Source organism: Bombyx mori, chromosome 26, assembly GCF_030269925.1.
Source record: "Bombyx mori chromosome 26, ASM3026992v2".
Classification (NCBI taxonomy): Eukaryota; Metazoa; Arthropoda; class Insecta; order Lepidoptera; family Bombycidae; genus Bombyx; species Bombyx mori.
The window spans coordinates 10,924,756-10,946,747 of NC_085132.1; the positions used below are offsets into that span (position 1 = coordinate 10,924,756).

General features: G+C 37.3%; 1 protein-coding gene across 1 annotated transcript; it reads right to left on the minus strand.

The window, feature by feature from the left end:
• Window positions 1–228: 228 nt before the first annotated feature.
• Window positions 229–21,765, minus strand: LOC101740498 (uncharacterized). Its single transcript, XM_004926053.3, has 5 exons — window positions 21,340–21,765; window positions 15,697–15,780; window positions 7,632–7,824; window positions 2,518–2,765; window positions 229–730 (listed from the first exon to the last, which is right to left on the minus strand). The coding sequence occupies exons 1-5, from the start codon at window positions 21,677–21,679 to the stop codon at window positions 651–653; spliced, it is 945 nt and encodes a 314-aa protein (XP_004926110.1). The 5' UTR covers window positions 21,680–21,765; the 3' UTR covers window positions 229–650.
• Between the last annotated feature and the right edge of the window lie 227 nt (window positions 21,766–21,992).

Here is a 21,992-nt window from a genome sequence, read left to right on the forward strand (position 1 = left end):
AACAAAGCCACAAACAATCATGTACAGATAACAGACGAACAGCCATGCTCTATAGAAAAAGGGATTTTTAACAAGCTGTTCCTAAAGTGACTCATAGCATCCTCATCGCTGTCAACAAGTTTTGAATATTTCGTCGTAGGTAGCGGTGTGGTGTTGCTTATATTCTGTGAAAACCTAACATTCGTCGAAACAAAAAATTATGAAATAAAAAAATAAAACAAATACATCTCAAAATTCAAAAGTTTAATTTTTTTTTGAATAAATAGGGCCTTAAAACGAGCTTAAAATTAAAAACAATAAATTAAATAATAACAAAGTCGACGGGCTCGCGCTGTTTAATAATCAAGAATCAGTCTTCATAAGAGGTGGGACTTCAGAGTTGTGTCTCGATTTAATCAAAAAAAACAAACTACAGAGCAAGTCTAATTAAATGAAGACACAGCTCTACAAGCATAGCTAAATGCCAAACCACCAGATAAAAGGTCAAGGATCAAGAAACACTGGTGGTTTGGCATTTAGCTATTATTGTTAGAGTCCACTTGATCCTAATATCCGTATGTTCAATTTATTCTATTGTCCTGTGGGCATCGTTACCGGATTATAAGTTTGTGGGAAGGCGTACATTGGCATTGACATCGTCTGGGCATAGCTCATTGGCTGGGTTGGTAGCCCGAAAAGGATTCTGAAGTAGTTCGCGAGCTTCCATAGAACATTGGACGTCTCCGGTAGCCTGTGACATAAAGATTTTTGCATAAATATTTTTGAAAATATAAATCGAATTTGTCAAATATTGAACAAAATCACTACAGTTTACGAATCATCTGACTTTTTGATCCTCTAAAATATATTAGGATGTCGTTAAATATCCTACTCAATCTCAAAAAGTAAAAAATGCTTTTTGTCAAAGCTTAATAAAAATGAAACATTAGTCCAATATCTCAAAACTGAGTGATTTTGCTCGTAATCCTCAAATATAAATCAGTTCAGAATTAGGTGACATCTTTTGTAACTAGACGTTACAGAATTTGGGTCGAAAATAACAAAGAGAGTTTTAATTACTACAGTTGGTCCGAAACAAACAGATTGTAATTTAAGAGGACGAAATTTTAGACCGTATTATAATCGGAGAAGATTTTGTCAAAACGTATTTTGAGACCCAAATTCCAGTGTACAAAATTTAATTAATATTTACAAAGGAGACGATGATTATATCGATTATACATATTTACATCAGGGATGGCGAACCAATAACAAGAACACAATGGTTAAGACAAAGAACGGAAATTTATGATTTTATTAAAACCATGCTAGATACCAATGATGTAGCACTTTACTCATGACAGTTTTTAAAGTTCACACCAGACAGAAGTTGGAAGTGTGTGAATAAATTGAGTCATCTTACATCCACATGACGATAATAACTACTTAGATACTGAATCGCTTCTTTTCAAAAATTTGTAAGCCATCTCTGACCATCACCGCACTGAAATTTGACCAAATACAAAAATACTAATAAATGCAACATTATTATGTGTTATAATAATATAACTTTGGTATGAATTACTTATGTCCTATTGCTTTTTTCTGTACAATTATTTTGATTTTTAAAAGTAGATTTTTTTCTTTTTTGGTTAGTTTTCTTGATTATTTTTTTCTTCTCAAATAATTCGGACTCTAGTGCACTCTCTGCGTCTAGCATTCCATCTATGAAATCTAAAGTGGCCATCAAAATACTGTACGTGTATGAATAGTATTCAGGTTCTTGTGATTTCAAAGTTTCTTTTAGGTACGACTTTGTGTATTTTGTTACATCTAATAGTTTCGATATTGGATCATCGCTGAAAAGTAAACTTAGAAAATCTACGAACCCTTTACCTTCAATTTTATTAGTTTTGTCTATTATTGATTGACTTTCGTTTTTAAAAGTTAGACTTCTTTTGGGTCTAGTTCTTCTATTGCTTTTAAAACGTGTAACATTTTTTCGGGCTTTAGACTTACTTGAAGTTGTTACAGCCGGAAAATTCATGTTATGAGCTACTATCGGTCTCCATTCAGACTCGTTCGATACCAAGGCGATATTCATGTTAGAGCTTTTTCTTTTATAAGGTACTAATCTGCTGTTATTGGGCTTAACTAAAAATTGATTCGGGTTTACCGTATGCTTGATCCTTGGATAGTAATACGTGTTAGGATAATTAAACTTGTATTTCTTGTTTTTGACATAATCGTCTAAATCTTTGTTATGTTTTAATCTATTTAGAGATATTTTAATACCACTAAACTTTTTGGGTTTGTTTTTACGAGCGTTTTTCCTTTGCGCTATTAACCTAGGTTGGGGCTGTAAGAATTCTCTAGGAGTTTTTACTTCTTCAATAGCTTCAACACTTTTAGTGGTAGCAGTATTTAGATCTCTGAAAGTGGCCGGCATAGCGTCGTAAACAACAGTAGCTATCGGCTCAATAATTCTCCTAAACTTTTTGATGATTGGATCGAAGAGTCTCTCCAGTTTGGACTTACCATCCCATCGTTCAGCAGCTCGCGTGCCGTTGATTAGTTGCAATGTTGGCGCCTGTTGCGACGGTTGAGCATTTGCGTCGTGTTGAAGGATATCATGAACATTAGACTGCCCTAGCCCTGTCGGATTGTATATATCGGGGGACGCAAATTGGGGGCTCACTCCATTCATGGAGTACGCGTGCGATGAGGCGCTTGGGAAATCGATCGGATATTGGGAATACAGATAAGGATGGTTCTGTAATCCGACACTGTAATGGAAATGGTTTTATGTATTTTTTTGTTGAGTTCGTGAGTTATTCAAATCACGTCGAGTCACTCTATTGCAGTCGTATCGTTACGTTCAGTCAAAGTTTGTAGTGAAATAGTCTGCTCGTATAGCCTTCTGAAGTATTGATGCAAGGGCCAATATATTATTAATATATTGCGAAAATGTTTTCATGTTACAGCAGTTCTTGTATATCAAGAGATAGATTTAAAAGAAAGAAATTATTGTTTATACTTCAAAACGAATGTAAATTACAGATTGTAGTAATTTTTTATGGTCAATCATGATTTCATTTGTAGTAATAGGCATATGAAATATGCTGAAGAAGAAACTCAATTAAAACAAATAGTGGCTCTGGCTTCTAGTAGGGATGGAGCTGGATTGGGCTGTGAATCGGGTATACGCGGGTGTACCAAAAGGCCGCCACTCCCTAGGGAGGCCCAAGTACTGCTGGTCAGTCGCTGTGGAAGGGATCTCTGCGAGCTCCAAGCGCCGAACTGACAAGGTATTGCGTAAAGCCGGGATGAATGGCAGTATTTATTGCCAGAGGCCAAGACCCGTTTGGAGGTCATAGCGCCAGCGCAGTAATAATAGCTCAATACAACTAAATCCAATTGTATTATAAAACAAACAAACAAACTGACCCGGCAGACTACATAGTGCCTCAATCGATAAATAAAAGACATACGCTTTTGTATAAAATAAACTTAAAACAAACAAAAGGAATCCATCCGACGGGAGACACACCAAAGGAAAAACAAAATTGTTATTTTTATTTAATTCCGAGCATTTACATATTTATCCACCTTTTAAACCTTCTCTGGGCTTCCACAAATAATTCAAGATTAAAATTAGCCAAATCGGTCCAGCCGTTCTTGAGTTTTTAGCGAGACTAACGAAAAGCAATTCATTTTTATATATACAGATTTCTAAGTCCGACAACAAAGACGCTTCAGAAATCAAAATGTTCCATTATTTTATCTTAACCGTTCACACGCCAAAGTGTTGAAGTCTGTTTAAATAATTTAGATTTTGTTTTCTTGCCTTAAAATACCTATCGAGGCGTTTTTCGAAGTCTTGAGAAAGTTGAAATCGTACAAAATAAAGTTAAATCTCTACAAAGAGAATAAAACTTCGTAGCTACTGCTACAACGGCTAACGACCCCGCCCGGGATAATCACGGTTCTGGTTTTCTTGCAGCTTTTCAAAGCTCTATTCTAACTGGACAGATCAACTCATGACCATAGGTGTGTGGTGTACCGAAGTCTAAGTTGAATGCACCACCCATCTTGAGACGTGAAGAACCTATGTCTCAATTGTATAATATACCAGTTGTCCTACGTAGAAAATACCAAACCGTGTCGGTTCAAAATAAATAACAAAATTCATAAGATTAGCTCAATTTTTATAACGGCATGATGTGGCGGCGTAACTATGCGATAGTAGCAACTCATATTAATCCCATAGATATTTGTCTACGACATTAAGTCTGTACTTGCAGAGGCAGACATTATTGCTGTTTCTACTATAATGTCTAAATTAAATCTAGTCTAGGATTCTAAATATTTAACTAAATTCTAGAGTCTTGTTATTAAATTATTTTAAGACAGAATTCAAGTATGTATCTCTTCTAAGCTTTTGGTCTCAAAGGTAAATTAACAAAAAAAAATACAAAAATTGTTTTAAATTGAACATGAAAATAACAGGAAAAATCATCTGAATTGCAAGACAACACGACATTCAGCAAATTCGACTCTCGTAAAGCAATTAACGTTAATTCTCAGACATCTCGACATTTTCTTTTAAAAATAATAAGCACTGGCAAATTGTAACTGACGTTTTAGGAGCTATGGTTTCTTGATTCTTCCCATTTTGTTTTCACTGAATAAGAGCACAGTCTATTGATCAGGTTTCAATAGAGGGTAAGTTCATGAGACCTCATTGAAGAGGCTCCCTCTCCGTTACTATCTTGTTGAGTTTCCTTCCCTTTTTTTGGAGATTGTTGATGGCCTAAATTCCTTTTCAGCTTCCCCAGGGCAAGTGGGCGAAGACTGGCTCAGCTCAGGAGGTCATCCACCATATTGGATTTTAACTAATTATCAGGTGAGAGAAAAAAATGAGAATTTGAGAAAAAGGGAGAGCAATTACGTCGAAACTCATTTCACTCGGCGAGAAGATTCGCAATATCTTTTTTGTGGTCCTCGAATAGATAAAAAAAATTTTTTTAGCCTTTATCTAGTCATCTACGTTTCCCGAACCCATCATATAACATAAATTCAAATTTGTTGTTTGGAAATGAGGATAAAGAAATGTGCTTGTTTATAAATAATAACTATGCTAATAAAATATTCATACAGGTAACTCTACAAAAAACCCAAAAACTATTTTTGTCATCTACCAAGAGCATTGAGTATCAATAATACTTGTGCGTCAGTCACGTGATCGTGTCATTGTCATTGTCTTCTGTCATTAGACGTCACATTGACAGTTTATTTAAACACTAGTGTCCAAAGAAGATCATACACTCGTAAAACGTACATAGAAAAACACAAACACAAAAAGTATAATCGAGAGTTAGATAGTAATATATACTAATATATACTGAATATATATTATATACCGAATGATCATTATTCTATACTCTTCGTATATACTGTGTTACTTCGTATATACTATATTTTGCCTGTCTATTTACATTAGTTTAAAAAAAAAAATAGTTTAAAAAAACTAACAAAATACGCTTTTATATAAATACCAACTAAAAAATAGGAAATAAAATTTAATTAATTTGAATTAAAAATAGTGTAAGAAAAAATGATTTTATTGTAAAAAAGTGTGGGGTGCTTTTCAGGATATTATTAAAATATTCTACTCATATCGGTTCATAATTTAATTTATTTGTTGAATTTCAATTTATTGAATTTTGTTTTTTTTTTTTTAAATTGAATTGTCATCGTTCCTTAATAAGTAAACCAAATTTTGAGTTAATCCGACGTTTTGAAGGGGGTCAAAATCATGTTCAAAGATTCCGTTACATACCAACATACATACGTCTGTAGCTAATAAAAGCGTATTTATTAAATTAAATACATCCAGTGGTGAGGATTCGTCATGTCATTGTATCGAACCGTCTGCAGGATATTCATATCGTAAGTTATGGCATTAAGCCGGACATTATGCAATAATCTATGGAAGTCTATTGCTAGCCATGATCCTTAATTAACTAGCGATGCCACGGTAAGCAGAAGGTTCCTCGCAATCAGCACATGTAATTTGTGGATTGGTTATGAAAAATATCACCCCTGGATATCGGTTTTGGAATTCGCGCCGTGCCGTTGCTATTTTGTTATAAGCTACGCCAGTAGCAGACCTTTATGCGATAGGCAGCGGCTTGGCTCTGCCCCTGGCATTGCTGAAGTCCATGGGCGACGGTAACCACTCACCATCAGGTGGGCCGTATGCTCGTCTGCCTACAAGGGCAATAAATAAAAAAAACCTTCTCACTTCTACTTCGATCACGTAGGGAACCTCCGAGCACAACTTTCTACGTCGTGCGTCTAGAATCTTTAAGCTTTGTTAGAGATTGAAGCTTCAGCGACAAAGTGAAGCTCTCGGTTCCATCAGTCTGATAAAGTCACTTAATGTTTTACGACTCGCTTGTGTAGATTTTGCTTTACACAATTTGTATAAAACTCACATAAAACTAAAGGATTCTTGAAATGAACTTTTATTAAATTCAGCTTTACAACTTAGATCGCTTGCTGATAATAAGTTATTTACGAAATTAGTTTCTTGAGACGATTTCAGAAGCTCCGAAAATTAAATTCAGAGTAAATGTATTCTTGTATTTACATAGCGAATTTCATTTGATACAAAGCTGCTTTAATTTTATGCTTGTTTTTGCCACAAAATGCCAATTCACTATAAATTCATTAGTAACTTTAACGGCCGTCTGGTGTAGTGGTAAGTGACATGGTCACTACATAAGAGGGTCGCGGGTTCGAATCCCGCCAAGGGATGATATTTTTATGATAAATATAAATGTATTTTCCAGGGTTATGGATGTACATTAAATATATGTATGTGTATAATAAAAATCTTACATTTATTTCCGTTATCTGGTACCTGTAACACAAGCTCTTTACGAACTTATCACGGGACCAGTTAACGTGGCGTGATTGTTAGTAAATATTTATTTATTTATTATTATTTATAGCTCTGACCACATTTGATCACGTGATTTCAAAAATTATTTTCATGTAATGATGAGATTCATCTCATGCAGTCCACGAACACTAATAAGCTGTGTATGTTGAAAAAGTAATCATTCAGATATTTTAAATCAAGGTTTGTGTTTTTCTATCTACCCCATTATTTGATAATTAATTTATATTTTTTAATATGAAAGTAGATGAGCACATAACTTTTTGCAAGTATATTATAATCGATGTGTCCAAATTCTGCGATATCATATTTACTACAAAACATTCTCTTTATACTCTGTATATTAACAATAGTATGAAAATATTGTAATTTAAAAGTAAATTCACGTGACAAGCGTACGGCTCATCAGATGGTGATCGTCCATGGCTCTTGATGGTCAACCAAGCTTTTTCCTACTGCTCATTAAAAGTCCTTTTGATGTTACTTGACATAGCTTGCCTAAGCATATAATTTTTTATTGCCAAGTAAATTCCGACGAGGTTCCAATTAAATTTTAAATTCAACTTTATATTCTGACCACTATAAGAGCAATAAGGTTAGTGCTATCTACTTTCATATATATTTTATTCAATTTTATGTGAGCAATATTTATGAATATAGTCCCTTAGTTGGGAAAAACACTCACCCTACACCGTAGGAGTCGTAGAGTTTTTTCAGAGCCATTCCGACGGTGACCATTAGCGCCAGTTTGCTGGCTATGAATGCTTTGATGGTGAGCACAGCCACCACGGTGAAGGCAAATATGACAGCGCCGGCTGATTTCATACCGAAGAGCATAGGGATGAGGACTTGCATCACTTTCTTCTTATGCTTTCTTTCTGTTAATAAAATAGAAATTAATGGTATTTTTTTATTTATCAGGCACACAATAGACATCACAAGCTAAAAATATACATAAAACACAAGTAAAAAGAAACAAAATCTGGCTTGCAACATAAGCTATGTGCGCACGACCAAAAAAAATAAAGTGCTGAATTTGTACGTTATGTTCCTTACAACTATACGACAAAACAACACGATAACAAAAACTAATTCAACTTATAATGCAAGGAAATAATTTTATTTACAATATACAAATAAATAATAAAATTAAAAAATTACACTAATAACCTATTACTAACGTGGAGGAGTTAATAATAGTAATAAGAGTTTACTAATTAATTAAATAGAACGCGCGGTCTGCGGTGAAATTGAGGTTCGTAAATTTGTACTGATAGCTGTTTTTGGTATTTGCGGGAAAAGTTCGATAATTTATCGAAATATAAACCACTAATCACATCAGTTACGATTTGTAAATTATTATATGCTTACTAGCTGTACCTGTCAGCTTCGCTGGGCATTTAAAATTAGCATCATTTTTTCTCACCCACACAAAGATTCTCATCATTAACGCCCCCGCAACTGGAGTAGGGAGTCCAACACTCATATAAATATTAGCCTATCCATTAAGTACATGTATTTTCTACATGGATACCAAGTTTCAAGTCAATCGGATGCATGGTTCAGTAGTTATAACGGAACATCCGTAAAAATCACTGTAGATTTATATATTAGTATAGATGCTATATTGGAATTAGTAAAAAAAATGTTATAATTAAGAATCCTTTTAAGGCTCGATTCCCGTTTTTATTATTTTCATTTCATTTTTTTTATTGCCCTTGTAGGCAGACGAGCATACGGCCCACCTGATGGTGAATGGTTACCGTCGCCCATGGACTTCAGCCATGCCAGGGGCAGAGACAAGCCGCTGCCTACCGATTCTTTTCTAAGACCTCACAGTTTTCGTCGTTTTCACGGACGAAAAAGGTTATTTGTCATTGTCTGAGTAGTCTGACGCAATTAGAAACAAAATTAGTTTCAATTATCTGTGTATGGCTCACAAAAACCGAATGAAAACCGATGCGAAATAATTTCCCTTGCCTTTTTTTTTGGTCTGACCAAATTAATGCATAACGCGAAATATAAATATAATTGATAAATAATTAATAAACTTATGTAGTAATCAAAGAGGCAATATTACGAAACGTTTTATTATTACTAAAATAAGAAAATATTGTTGAAATCATGAAAAAATCCTTTCTCCTGATTGGAATCCTGAAAATTATGAAATCGTGATTGGTGACACTCGGGCAAATTTTAATGTTAATCGTCAAATTGAAGTCTTAGTGGCCTAAAGGATAAGACGCCCGGTGCATTTGTATCTAGGGATGCGACTGTGCCAGTGTTCGAATCCTGCAGACAGGTAGTTTTTCGAGTGAATACGATTTTCACACACGATTTTCATAATTAATTTTGAAATATTTTATTTTTATTTTATTTTATTTTATAATTTTCTTAATAGCTGGGAATAGGGCGTCTTGTGAATCCGCACGGGTAGGTACCATCGCCCTGCCTTCTGCCGTGAAGCAGTAAAGCGTTTCGGTTTGAATGGTGGGGCAGCCGTTGTAACTATACGGAGACCTTAGAACTTATTTTTCTCAAGGTGTGTGGCAGATTTACGTTGTAGATGTATATGGGCTCCAGTAACCACTTAAGACCAGGTGGGCTTTAAGTCTATCTACACAACATAGCAATAAAAAAATTTAAGCTGGTTATAATTGCGTTTGAAGATTCTGCTACTCAGATAAAGAAATCGATCCAATAGAGTCGTGCTAACCAAGAATTTCCATTGTACCCCTTCGTTTTGATTCAGCTGTCTAAATCAAGCATTATGGTAACGAACTCCTGAGGGAGCGGTAGATAAAATGGTTTAGTGTTTACGAGGGCTCTGGGAGAGTTGCTTTCGATGCTCTGCATAAAATATATGAATATGTGAGGGGAAAATTTTAAAGGAAAATGTTTTTGTTATTGAAATTATTGAAAGTAAAAAGTGTTATTTTTTATTTTTTTTTAAGCTATTGCATAGATTTTATCGCGGGCTTTGACCGCGGCGACTGAATCAAGAAATTCCGTTACGAAAATAACCTGACACCCCCACTACGCCTACTATGTAGCTCGCGTTCAACACATTCACACGTTGCGCTTGTGTAGTGTTTGTGAATAAGCGCGCGGCGTGACGTCGCACTGCCGCATGCACATCATGAAAAGTCTGCCCATCTCTCCCTCGCGCGGTCTAGGTTATGAGTGTGAAGGGGACAGTTAATGTTTTGATTTTTTTAATGTTTATAAACATAGCATTATTTTTTTGTTGTTTTAATATTAAATTATTATTGTCGATTTATAATTGCATAAGTTGATAAAAAATGCTATACAATAGCTTTAACGTGGCAGTCTCCGAGTGCCACACGTGTTTTTTTTTGTTGCCCTTTTAGGCAGACGAGCATACGGCCGACCTGATGGTGAGCGGTTACCGTAGCCCATGGACCATTTTTGAGCTGAACCTAAATTTAGTAGGGCAACCTTTAGTAGGGTTTAAATACTAGTATTTGTTGCAATGTCCGAAATTTGGTGGAGCTCATCTGTGAGCTTATCATGGACGAAGAAATGGAAAATATAGACTTTGATCTTTGAGCAAGTGATTCACGTGAATATATTCTAGCATATTATTTTGTATCGAAATAAAATCTGCCATTACGTTTTGCCTATCAAATAAAACACAAAGTTAGGTTTTTTTGTGAAATGAAAAAGAAAATAATAATTTGAACAACGGAAACAGGACATAATAATAATAACTAGAGCGTTGATGATGAAAGAATGCGTCCATTATTTCAATTTGACGGCTACAATTTTCTCATAACACGGTTCTTAACTCGGCGATTCAATAGTGAGCATCACTGATTGTTGTGCCGAGGTTCGTGGGTTCGATTCCTAAAATCATACAAACATTGTGTGATGCATAGATTTGTTTGCTGTTTGTCTGGATATTTTTTATCTATATAGGTATGTATTTATATATATATAAGTACTGTTACGCCGGTAAGAATAACGAATATCAAAGCATCTAGAAACATCTAGAACGCTCGAGAAGTACAACGCTATCTATTGTCAGATAGCGGAAACACACATGGAAAATACTCGACTTGTGAGGAATGTTCTCGACAACTCTAGGGATGTCGTATCGACTATGAAATCGTTGCAGAGATGGCACGCAGTCAGCTAGTAATCGGAACAGCGAACGTATCACCTGAAGCGAAGCGGAAGAAGCGAATTATATAGTTAGAATTATCGTCAACAATATTCCCCGGTCGCCGCCGACCCAGTTAGCTTTATTCGCCGACGACACGACTATCCATTTCAGGTTCCTATAACATAGGGAATCCTAAATTGGTGCCGGATGATCGTACGAAATAGGTTCCCAGTTATTTATTATTATTTCCGCAGAACTTATACCTTACGTTATATTTCAGCTTTTGAGTTCAGAGAGAGAGGTAAATACTGGCTACTGACTATCTGCTAATGGTGAACACTTACTTACGAGGCACACTGTTGTGCCAATTTGCAAAGTCATCATTATATTGTTACTTTTTAGTAGACACGCATTATGTTGATAAGTTTTGCCAGTTATCAATGATTATAAAAAATAGCTTATATGTATTATTAAGGCAGAGACCTAGCAGTCTACTGACCAAGTTCATATAAGCAAGTTTTATAAGCGTATGCTGTGGCTCATCAAATTTTATGAAATTTTCTTTCCTTAGTCATGTTTTTTTTTTTTTTTTTATTGCTTAGACGCGTCGACGAGCTCTCAGCCCACCTGGTGTTAAGTGGTTACTGAAGCCCATAGACATCTACAACGTAAATGCGCCACACACCTTGAGATATAAGTTCTAAGGTCTCAGTATAGTCACAACGGCTGCTCCACCCTTCAAACCGAAACGCATTACTGCTTCACGGCAGAAATAAGCGGGGTGGTGGTACCTACCCGTGCGGACTCACAAGAGGTCCTACCGGCTTCATCATAAATCTTTGAAAGGCTACACTAACTTTATTGGTCTATACTAAGCAAATTACGTGTCAGCTTGAGGCGAAAGCTTTACGATTACGATAAAAGCCTGTAGTTATAAAATATATCGTACGTAGCTTTTCTGTTATATAAAAAAAAAGTCGGTTAAGTAAATTTATAAGTCTATGGAATAAAAGTGCGTACTGGATGGATGCTAATATAAAGCCCACTTCCACTGAGAAGTAATCAAATATACATTCTTTACCAAGAGTATGACATTGGTGAGTTACAGGGCTAATACATAGTTGCTGATTGAATAGGAGAATTTTAATGATGGTTTTCTGATCACATACCATCACGTAAGCCCTGTGCTCATTCACCAATTAAATCAATTAAAAAACTGAAATTAATGAGATGTATACCGATAAATAAATCCTTTGTAGTTTTTAACGAAACCTGCCAAGACTTCAAGCTTCCTTCATTCCACGAACATTGTCTTTGCCTAAAATGAAAACACTAGCATTGCTATTTTTTTTTATTGCCCTTGTAGGCAGACGAGCATACGGCCCACCTGATGGTGAGTGGTTACCGTCGCCCAGGGACTTCAGCAATGCCAGGGGCAGAACCAAGCCGCTGCCTACCGCTAATCTCGACACCTCATAACTATACAAGAAAATTGTACAGAAAAATATTATTTTATGAACTAATAGTGTTTTGTGAGCGCCCGGTGTCTATGAAAAACAAAGTGTCGCCGATTTTTACGGTCTCCTGTCTATTCCGATCGTAAACGGGCAAACATCAAAAGACTTGTTTACCGATATGGTAAGGTTACTGTCGCACGACATACGTAGCGATACCGGCTTTTAACTTACCGCGCCTTCGAGTGAGGAGTACTTATACGCAAGGTATAAGAACATATTTGACACCTCATATTATTATTTTTTTATTGCTTATGTGTGTGGACGAGCTCACAGCCCACCTGATGTTAAGTGGTTACTGGAGCCCATAGACATCTACAACGTAAATGCGCCACACACCTTGAGTTATAAGTTCTAAGGTCTCACTCAGAATAGTCACATTCTATCATATATATTTAATCATAAATTACCGATACTTGTTTTACTTGGGATAGCTTTAAGTTTAATTAATGCTGGTCGTCTACGTATCATATTGATTGAATGAAAGAAATGAAATATTTCGGTTTCGGTTTTTGGCTTCAAGGTTTTTCGATTGGCAATGACACAACTCAAAGAGTATGCTTTAAAAACAAACGTTGAAGAGTTAGTAAACTCCTTCCAGCGAAACCTAAACGGGACTCTTCTCTGCAGAGCAGCGCGCTGCCCTCGCCAGGCTTGTAGCAGAGAACCTGTCACCTGCGACAAACCTGGACAGCGACGTCCTGGAAGGCAATGTTCGGCTTCTGTGAGTTCCTCCCTGTTAGTGCGAGGAGATAGTACGAGCGTACGCCTTGGCCCCTGTAGATGGTGACCTCCCACGGTGAAGGTCATGGGGCGATCTGAGGGGATTGAAGTCGCGCGGGGCGCTATGTGTATTCTAGTGCGTCGCCCCAAAAGTAACATCATCGTGAAAAGAGCGATCGGTTGGCGGTGAATCGCACTCCGGCCCGGCAGACTTGCTCTGACCTCAGCGGGGCATTCCGGAACACCAGCGGCACTGCCTGGGGCGGGTGAGAGAGTGCAAGGGAAGTCATTTGGTGGATAGGGCCCTTAAACACCCTTGGACCCGCGGTCGGTTCTAGGCGCGGAAACCTCTTATGAGGCTCGGCCCTCTGCCAGAAAAAAAAACGCTTGCTATGACCTGGCGGGATAACCCAGGCCACTAGTGCCGCTGCATGGGCAACCTGATGGACTACCGTACCGAGATGGCTGACGTTCGAGAGCCTTGTTCTCATTTAGCAGTCTGGTTGTAGTATTGGCCGCGGCAACACCCTTACCCCGTCTTGGTTTTGACCTGAGAGGGATCGGACGATTTGGCTAGAGTGCAGGAGTTTCGGTTAGTTTGTAGGGCCCTAAATGCCATCCTTGCACCCACGGTCTGCTCCCAAAATCTGCGGACCATCCAGTTCTACACACCTCGCGCGCCGCTTGGCGTGGGGACCTTGCAGGGGACATTGTGTTGTCCCTTAAACAAACAAGGAGACTCTTTCTAGACTTCAGTTCCAGTCTTTGATTCAGAATATGATTCATTACTGATAACTTGGCTCTCCAAATTAATTTAGATTCAATTTCAGAACTATCTCATCTCGTTAACATTCCAGCGGTACCTTTACTTATTATTTATTGCTTGACAAAAAAAAACAGCTCCCGCTATGAGTGGCTCAGCCATCGATGTATGAAAATTTATTTACATCGGTAACAGTAAAATCATAAATGTTTATTGAACTTTGGATTTTGAGGGGTTGTTTCTTAGTGATAAACTATAGCTAATGATTTGTTGGTGAAGTAAAATATTTGCGGATTGAGCTTTTTTTTTCCGACCTATACTGATAGCCTTGAGAGGCTATTTCAACGTGTGTAGGTGAGCTCACGGGGCTCAACCCGGAGTGTTGCTAACACTGACCCTAGCAAGAGCAGTGCTTTGAAGAATCTACCACCGGATCGGAAACGCGACCCACTAAGAAGATCCGGCGAGAAACTTAATGGGCTGTGTCTATGGGTTAATTCGCTCGTCGAGAGCCCTTCGTTGCAAGCGACGAATTCGACGAGGACGGTGACCGGGGTCGGATTGAGCTGATCGGTGTTGCCGGTTCTGAATGCTAACCAAACATACTGTTATTAGGACATTCGATCTTTTTTTATTACCGTAATGTCTGATAGTCACATGGTCCTTTTGATACGCAGTTAAAGCTGCCGTGGTTTTTTTGCCTTTTTAGCAGACGATCCACATAATGGTGACTGGTTACCATCGCTCATGGACGTAAACAATGCCAGGGTCACAATATAGTCAGTGCTCACCGCAAATCAAGCGACGCCAGGGAATTTCGAAGCCACACCCTGAGCTGAAGAAATATTACCCCTAAGGACCCTTAAGAATAAGATTTATTTTGAAGCCTCGTTTGAAGCTGGACATGTCGCAATACTTGGGGAGGGTCATAATGGGCAGTACATTACGTATGACGATGGCTTATTGTAGTTTACATATAAGAAGTAAAAAAAGTAAATTTTGAGAGTAAATTGCCCTTAAACAGTGTTTTTTATATATTTTTTTAAATGAAACAACAGTCTTTGATTGTTTCAGAAAAAACATTCGTATTACAATTTACCATTCCCAATATTTATCGGTTCCTCAGAAATACGTAATTAGGTAGTATTTTATTTTCTTTGATATTTCTTTACATAAGAACTACATTTACCGTTGTCAAAGACACAGCCGTAACATTTACACGTGTTCCGGGTTCAATGGTTGGTTCTCCATTTGTTTTTGTTTGTATTTGAATAATCGGTTGTGGGAAAATTTTGTTTTTTCAACTGAAAGGCACGCTACCTAATCTACCATAAAGTAATTGTCTTTGTTTACTGAAGCCCTTTTGAGGCTTGTAATGTTTTAAAAGGTGTAGGCACGACCACGTCGCAACGGTAAATATTTTTGTTGTTGTTGTCCTAAGGGGTACCTTACGCTGGTACATAGGGCCCTCACAAGTTCTCCTTTACTTGACCTTGTCTTGCGTATGCTCCTTAAAATCACTCCAGGTCATGCCACCAGCCCTCATCGCGCTCTCCACGGTGCGACGCCAAGCGTGTACAGGGCGTTACGAATTAATAACGGTAAATAGTGTCAAAAAACTTACTGATAACTAATTTCGGAGATTTATCCTCTTCTTTGTCTTCCTCTGCTTTACTGCTAGATTTCTTCGAAGTCTGATCCGAAACATCTATAATTTAAGCAATTGCGACCATTAATTTATCTCTCGTCACTCCGTTTATTATATATCAATGTTTATTGCTATGAAAGTTACGCTATTACAAAAATCGGAGATGCTCTCACAAATTCTCGGCCGATTTACTGGTTCCTATTCACTAGTTGATAATTAGTCTTTACACCGTATGCAAGGGCTCCTCACAGGCGTGATAAGCAACTAATGAAAGTCATCAGTCGATAAAATGGTCGTTAAAGCACCTCCGGGAATTCCCCGAAATATTTATTACGCCCTAATGAAATTCAACGATCCTTGTGAGGTATTGGAATAACTTTCGAACCAAATTAATTATTGCCAAATAAAACATCTGCATTCACATCTTCCACATCGAAGGAATGATGTCATCTAGATAAAATCAAATCGAAAACCTTTTGTTGTGGATAGAACGTTATGTAGGTCCGCATCTGTAGTCGCCATCTGACACCCTGATAGTTCTTAACTTTCATATTAAATCTAGTGCACAGCAGTCACACATCGGTATCAAGGATGAGCAAGCTGTTATATAAGTTAATTACGATTTCTATCTTAGAATTCGTATCTGAACTTAAGGCGATATAAAATATTGGAACAAAATGGTATTCCTATATTGCGCAAATTACGCGTGAACACATGACACGTGAGACTTGAAAACTTAAAAATAGAATTAAAGTACTGCTTTGCAGGGACGAATACCCAGAATATAGCCCCAACTATTTGAACCAGTAACGATCAGTCACGTATTGACCCAGGTCTCTGTCACGTAAAGGACTTCTTTATTACTGTTTTTGGTCAGGAAGGCTGTCAGTGTGACTTGTTTAAGACCCTTTTAAACGAAGTGTAATGAATCTTAAACAGCCTTCAATTTTAAATGCCTAACTGTCTGACTGATCTATTATTGCTTTTGAAAAAAACGAGTCTTGCAAATAGATAAGTCGTAGAGTTTTATGGTCATTAGCAAACCAGGTGCGCAGTAAAAGCGTTACCTATCGAAATAAATGATTTTACAAACAAATTAAGCCCTTCCAACACATTTCACTTCTCGAGCTTCCCTCAAACAAGTGGCCGTAAGCTTTGTAACAAAAGCTCGCGATCCTCGAGCTGATCTTCGACAAAGATTGAAATTCTATTGAACCAATTTTAAGGCTAAAGCCTAAAATTTAAAATGTGAAATGGAATTTGAAATTAGTAATTGGAATTTAGTAACTGCAAAACTTCCTCATTGGGCGAGTTTGGAAATTATAAAACTGTGATAAACTTTGGCTGTAGGATTTATATTCTCTCCCTCGAACCCGTCGCTTGCTCTCTGAGTTTCTGGCTGGATCTTCTCAGTGGGTCTCGTTTCCGATCCGGTGGTAGATTCTGCGAAGCACTTGCTAGAGCCAGTGTTGGCAATACGGCTTACGGCATATGGCAATAATGGCGGTTTGAGCCCCGTGAGCTCACCTACTAGCTCGGTGAATCTAGAATAACCCCTCGAAGTTACTAGAATAGGTAGGATAAAAAAGGTATATCTCTGCCAACACAACGCTAATATTTCAATGCCCTACTTGAAGAAGTCAGGTGTACGGGAGCCATCAAACTCTTCAAAGGCATACTGCCTGTCGGGTATTGAATTATTTCGCTGCCAAGAAGTTGTTCAAGATTTCTAAGACATTATTTGACGTAAATAAAAATAAAAAAAACAAATTAAACGTAAATTGGTTTGATATCTATACTTAAAGTCAGCAGCCACATTTCGTGTCCGCTAATTAATTGGCACGCAGTGGACTATAAGATTTTTCTTATTTCTCTAAGAGGAATTTAACATCCGCCTTAAAAGACGTTTTCCCTAAGCTGCCACAGAGCAACAAGTATGCCAGCAACTTTTTTCAGACTGTTTGATCATTGCGTGCTGCACGCTTTTAATGTACGCATAATTTATAACTCTGTGGTATCGTAGACAGTTTTTTTTTTTTTTTTTAGTAGCGCCTTCCCCTGTCGAGTCAGTGTCAGGGACATTTTTAAGGCTTTTTGGCTTGTTTTCTGTTTTTTCTTTGGTATAATACAATATTTGAAATTGTATATTAGATTTACGTTTCAGTCAATTACTATTTTTATTGTATTTTATTTCCTTTGTTCCTTTTGTGCCATTTGTACCAAATTGTACTTCTTTTTCTTTTATATTTACATTTTTTACTTTCATTGCATTTCCTTCCATAATTTTCCTTAAGTCTCATTCTCACTGCGTTCTTACATTATTTTCTTTGTTACATTTCTCACTTTACGTAGACAGATATTAACAGTTAATGACGATAACTGAACGCGGATCTGTGGTATATTCGTCTTGTGAACACAGAGGCAAAGTTTTAAGCTGTGCTGGGTTAATAATGCCATGTTTAGATTTAATTACGAAAGGAAACTATCATTATGAACATTGATGATTAAAAAAGCTTATAGATGTTAAAGCGTTAATTGTTAATGTTAATTTCGCACGGGTAAATACCACCACCCTGCTTATTTCTGCCGTGAAGCAGTCATGCGTTTCGGTTTGAAGAGCGGGGCAGCCGTTGTAACTATACTGAGACCTTAGAACTTGAATTTCATTTACGTTGTAGATGTCTTTGGGCTCCCGTAACCACTTAACATCAAGTGGGTCATGCAGACTCAGTGTAAACATACCTTCATACAACTTAAGATCGGAGAATCAATTTTATTGAACGACAGTTAGGTTATTTAAGGCTTAGATAATTCACGGACTATCCTCCCTGCCAGCACCATCTACATTGCCACCCGAAAAAGATATTTGTATGTAAAACTATGTAAAACTAAGATCAGTCATCCGCGAAAGGGATCAAAGGTAAAAATCAAGAATTCAGACATCGGAATTGCTTTCACGGGCATTGTCCACTTTGTCTGTTAGATGCTTATCATTTTCGACGTCAGAGAGACTTTATACATTAGTAATGATCATGAAGTATACTAAAACAGCAATAGTTATTTTTGTGCGTTACGATACCGCTCTATGTCAATTACTCTTTAATGCCCACTGAATTTCTCGCCGTATCTTCTCAGTGGGTCGCGTTTCCGATCCGGTGGTAGATTCTGCGAAGCACTGATCTTGCTAGGGCCAGTGTTAGCAGCATTCCGGTTTGAGCCCCGTAAGCTCACCTACACACGTTAGGGTGAAGCTGAAATAGCCTCTAAAGGCTATCAGCATAGGTAGGATAATAATAAATAACTCTTGAAAATGTATGTTCTGTCACAATGCACTGATATTAGGGCATTTAATGAGCTCATACGAGTAGATACCCCCTTTTTTTTATTGCATAGAAGGGTGGAGGAGCTCACAGCCCACCTGGTGTTAAGTGGTTGCCCGAACCCATAGACATCTACAACGTAAATGCCGCCACCCACCTTGAGATATGATTTTTAAGGTCTCAGTATGGTTACAACGGCTGCCCAATTTATTCATATAACTCTAAAAGATGCGTACTGTAGATTAGATATATTAACCATGGTTCTATCCTAACTCATATTCTGAAAACCAATCTATTTTAATCGACTGTCAAACAAACAATAATTAAAGCCAATTAACCAGAGATTTCTATTTAAATTCTTTGAGGAGAAAGACTTTTCAGGTATGTGAAAATGTTTTCTGTGAAGTCGTCGAAGAATCACTGGTCCGTATTTTGCACGACATGCGTGTGAAGATCTGATTTTACGAAATGTCCATCTTAAGTCCTCTATTCTAAAGTCGATAGTTGGTTGACAATATTATATGGCTTAGATCTTTTTAGATATGAAATCAGAGTGAAATTCAAGTCTGTAATTTATGTACCTTATACTACAAATGTACATCTTAAATGCTAGTTGTATACAGTCGACTATTGAATGGCAACATTAATGAAATTCAATTAGTAACTGAAAATTTTATACAGATTGAATTCTTGTGGTGGAAATTTCGTCCTATTGTTGTGGTTCGCATTTCACATGCCTGGCATAAGCAGACAAACAATTATACCTGTAAGGTATTTACAGTTTTATTATTATTAATATTATTATTGCTTAGATGGATGGACGAGCTCACAGCCCACCTGGTGCTAAGTGGTTACTGAAGCCCATAGATATCCACAACGTAAATGCGCCACCCACCTTGAGATACAGGTTCTAAGGTCTCATGTATAGTTACAACGGCTGCCCCACCCTTCAAACCGAAACGCATTACTGCTTCACGGCAGAAATAGGCAGGGTGGTGGTACCCACCCGCGCGGACTCACAAGAGGTCCTACCACCAGTAATTACGCAAATTATAATTTTTGCGGGTTTGATTTTTATTACACGATGTTATTCCTTCACCGTGGAAGTCAATCGTGATCATTTGTTGAGTACGTATTTCATTACGACGACTTCAATCTAACTCCATCTAAATTAACACAAAACACAGTACACACTATATCCTTACCAGTTTCCAGACAGTTACGAGTAGATTTAATCAAAACGCTACTGAGATCCAATATAAACTAGTTTGACCAAAAAACATCACATAATACTACTACTAAATTCAAAACAATTCTTTGTTAAATATTTCTAAAATTCAAATTATCTGTCAAAAAATTAAGTTGAATATTAAATTAATAATACACACGATGCCTTATAAGGAAATAATGGAGATGCAACCAACCACGTACTGTGTAACCAGCGATGCATTGAAATTGCTAGAGTGCAACAATTAATGCGCCGCAGAGAAAATTAATTATAAACTCATTTACCTAGGAGCGGTTTGTAAATTGATTCACGAAAAATAGCAGATATTTAGGCAGAAATAAGAAGAAATAACCTAAATATTTGGAACAATTTGGTACAGGCTAATTAAGGCAAGCCCAGCCATTATTTACGACTATTATCTCCATCAAGTACGAACGCATGAATTGTAGTGAAAATAGAAAAGTTATCAATCTCATGAAGAATTACGTGTAGGTAAGGGTAGGTTGTTGATCTCTATGGGTGCGATAACCACTTAATCCCAGATTGGCCATGAACACAATCATCTGACTTAGTAATAAAGAATAAAGCAATTAAAAAACCTGCGCCAAAACCAACCAGTACGGTGTAAATAAAGTAAGCATTTCCTAATTTTTAGGCACTTTGATGACTTTGATATAGACAGGAAAAATAAATTAGATATTTTTCCAATCTGTAATATTCACCGTATGTAAGAAGTGTCAATGATTACTCGTAATACAAAAAATGTAGCTTTAGGTAGAAAGAGAATATCCGTAAAACAAATTGGGTAATTTCGATTCTATACTTGTATAAATAGAACGAAAATATATGTTTTTTTTTTCATGTATAATATGTAGAAACACTTTCGTCTCAGAATTCAATTTTTAAATTGGCAGGCTTATTTTAATTGTACCATTTACCAACAAAGAGATCATCAATTCAAACGATTACTAAATGAATGCTAAGATGCATGATAAATCTCATTCCATTGGCTCAAATGACAATCCAAATAGTTGACCATAATAATATCAACAAATCAAAAAAGTTGCTCACCCTTAGCAGTTCTGCTCTCGAAAACCTCAAAATTCAACGCGTTAGTATTGTCTTCACGAGGAGTTATCTGGAACGTGTAGTCCAGCAAATCGAAGCTAACGGCATGATTCTCAAGGAATCTCGTCCACAGATCCTGGCTCGATCTTGCCTGCCTTGTCGCCAACGGTTCGATTGTTATCAAGTCGAAGATCTTTACAGCCTTCTTCTGTCTCAAATTCACGATCAGCTGCTTTGGGATCTGTTCGATGCATGTTGCATTATCGTTACAGTCCAGTTCCACAATGGCCCTTACATCGCCGACCAGAACGAAAGCAAGCAAAAGTACTAACGGACTCATCATGTCACTGCACTGGCACTATACACTGGGTCAATCCATTTGTGGGTCACTTCACCACCCTCATCGGCAGCCACTTCTATAATGAGGCCAAAGATAGCTCGTGGCGGACTTTTATTTGCCGACACGCTGCACTGACAAGGCCCGCGATATGTGCATGATTTTTTGCGTCAAGTTCTTTACCATGCATGTTCTGAGCCACTAACTGTATGAGGGCGGTCGTTCTCCACGATATTATTCCGTTTGTGGATCGTCTAAAGTACATAATTGATTATGTGTTGTGCTATTACAAAAAGTGTGTCCGTTTCGCTTCAAAGGT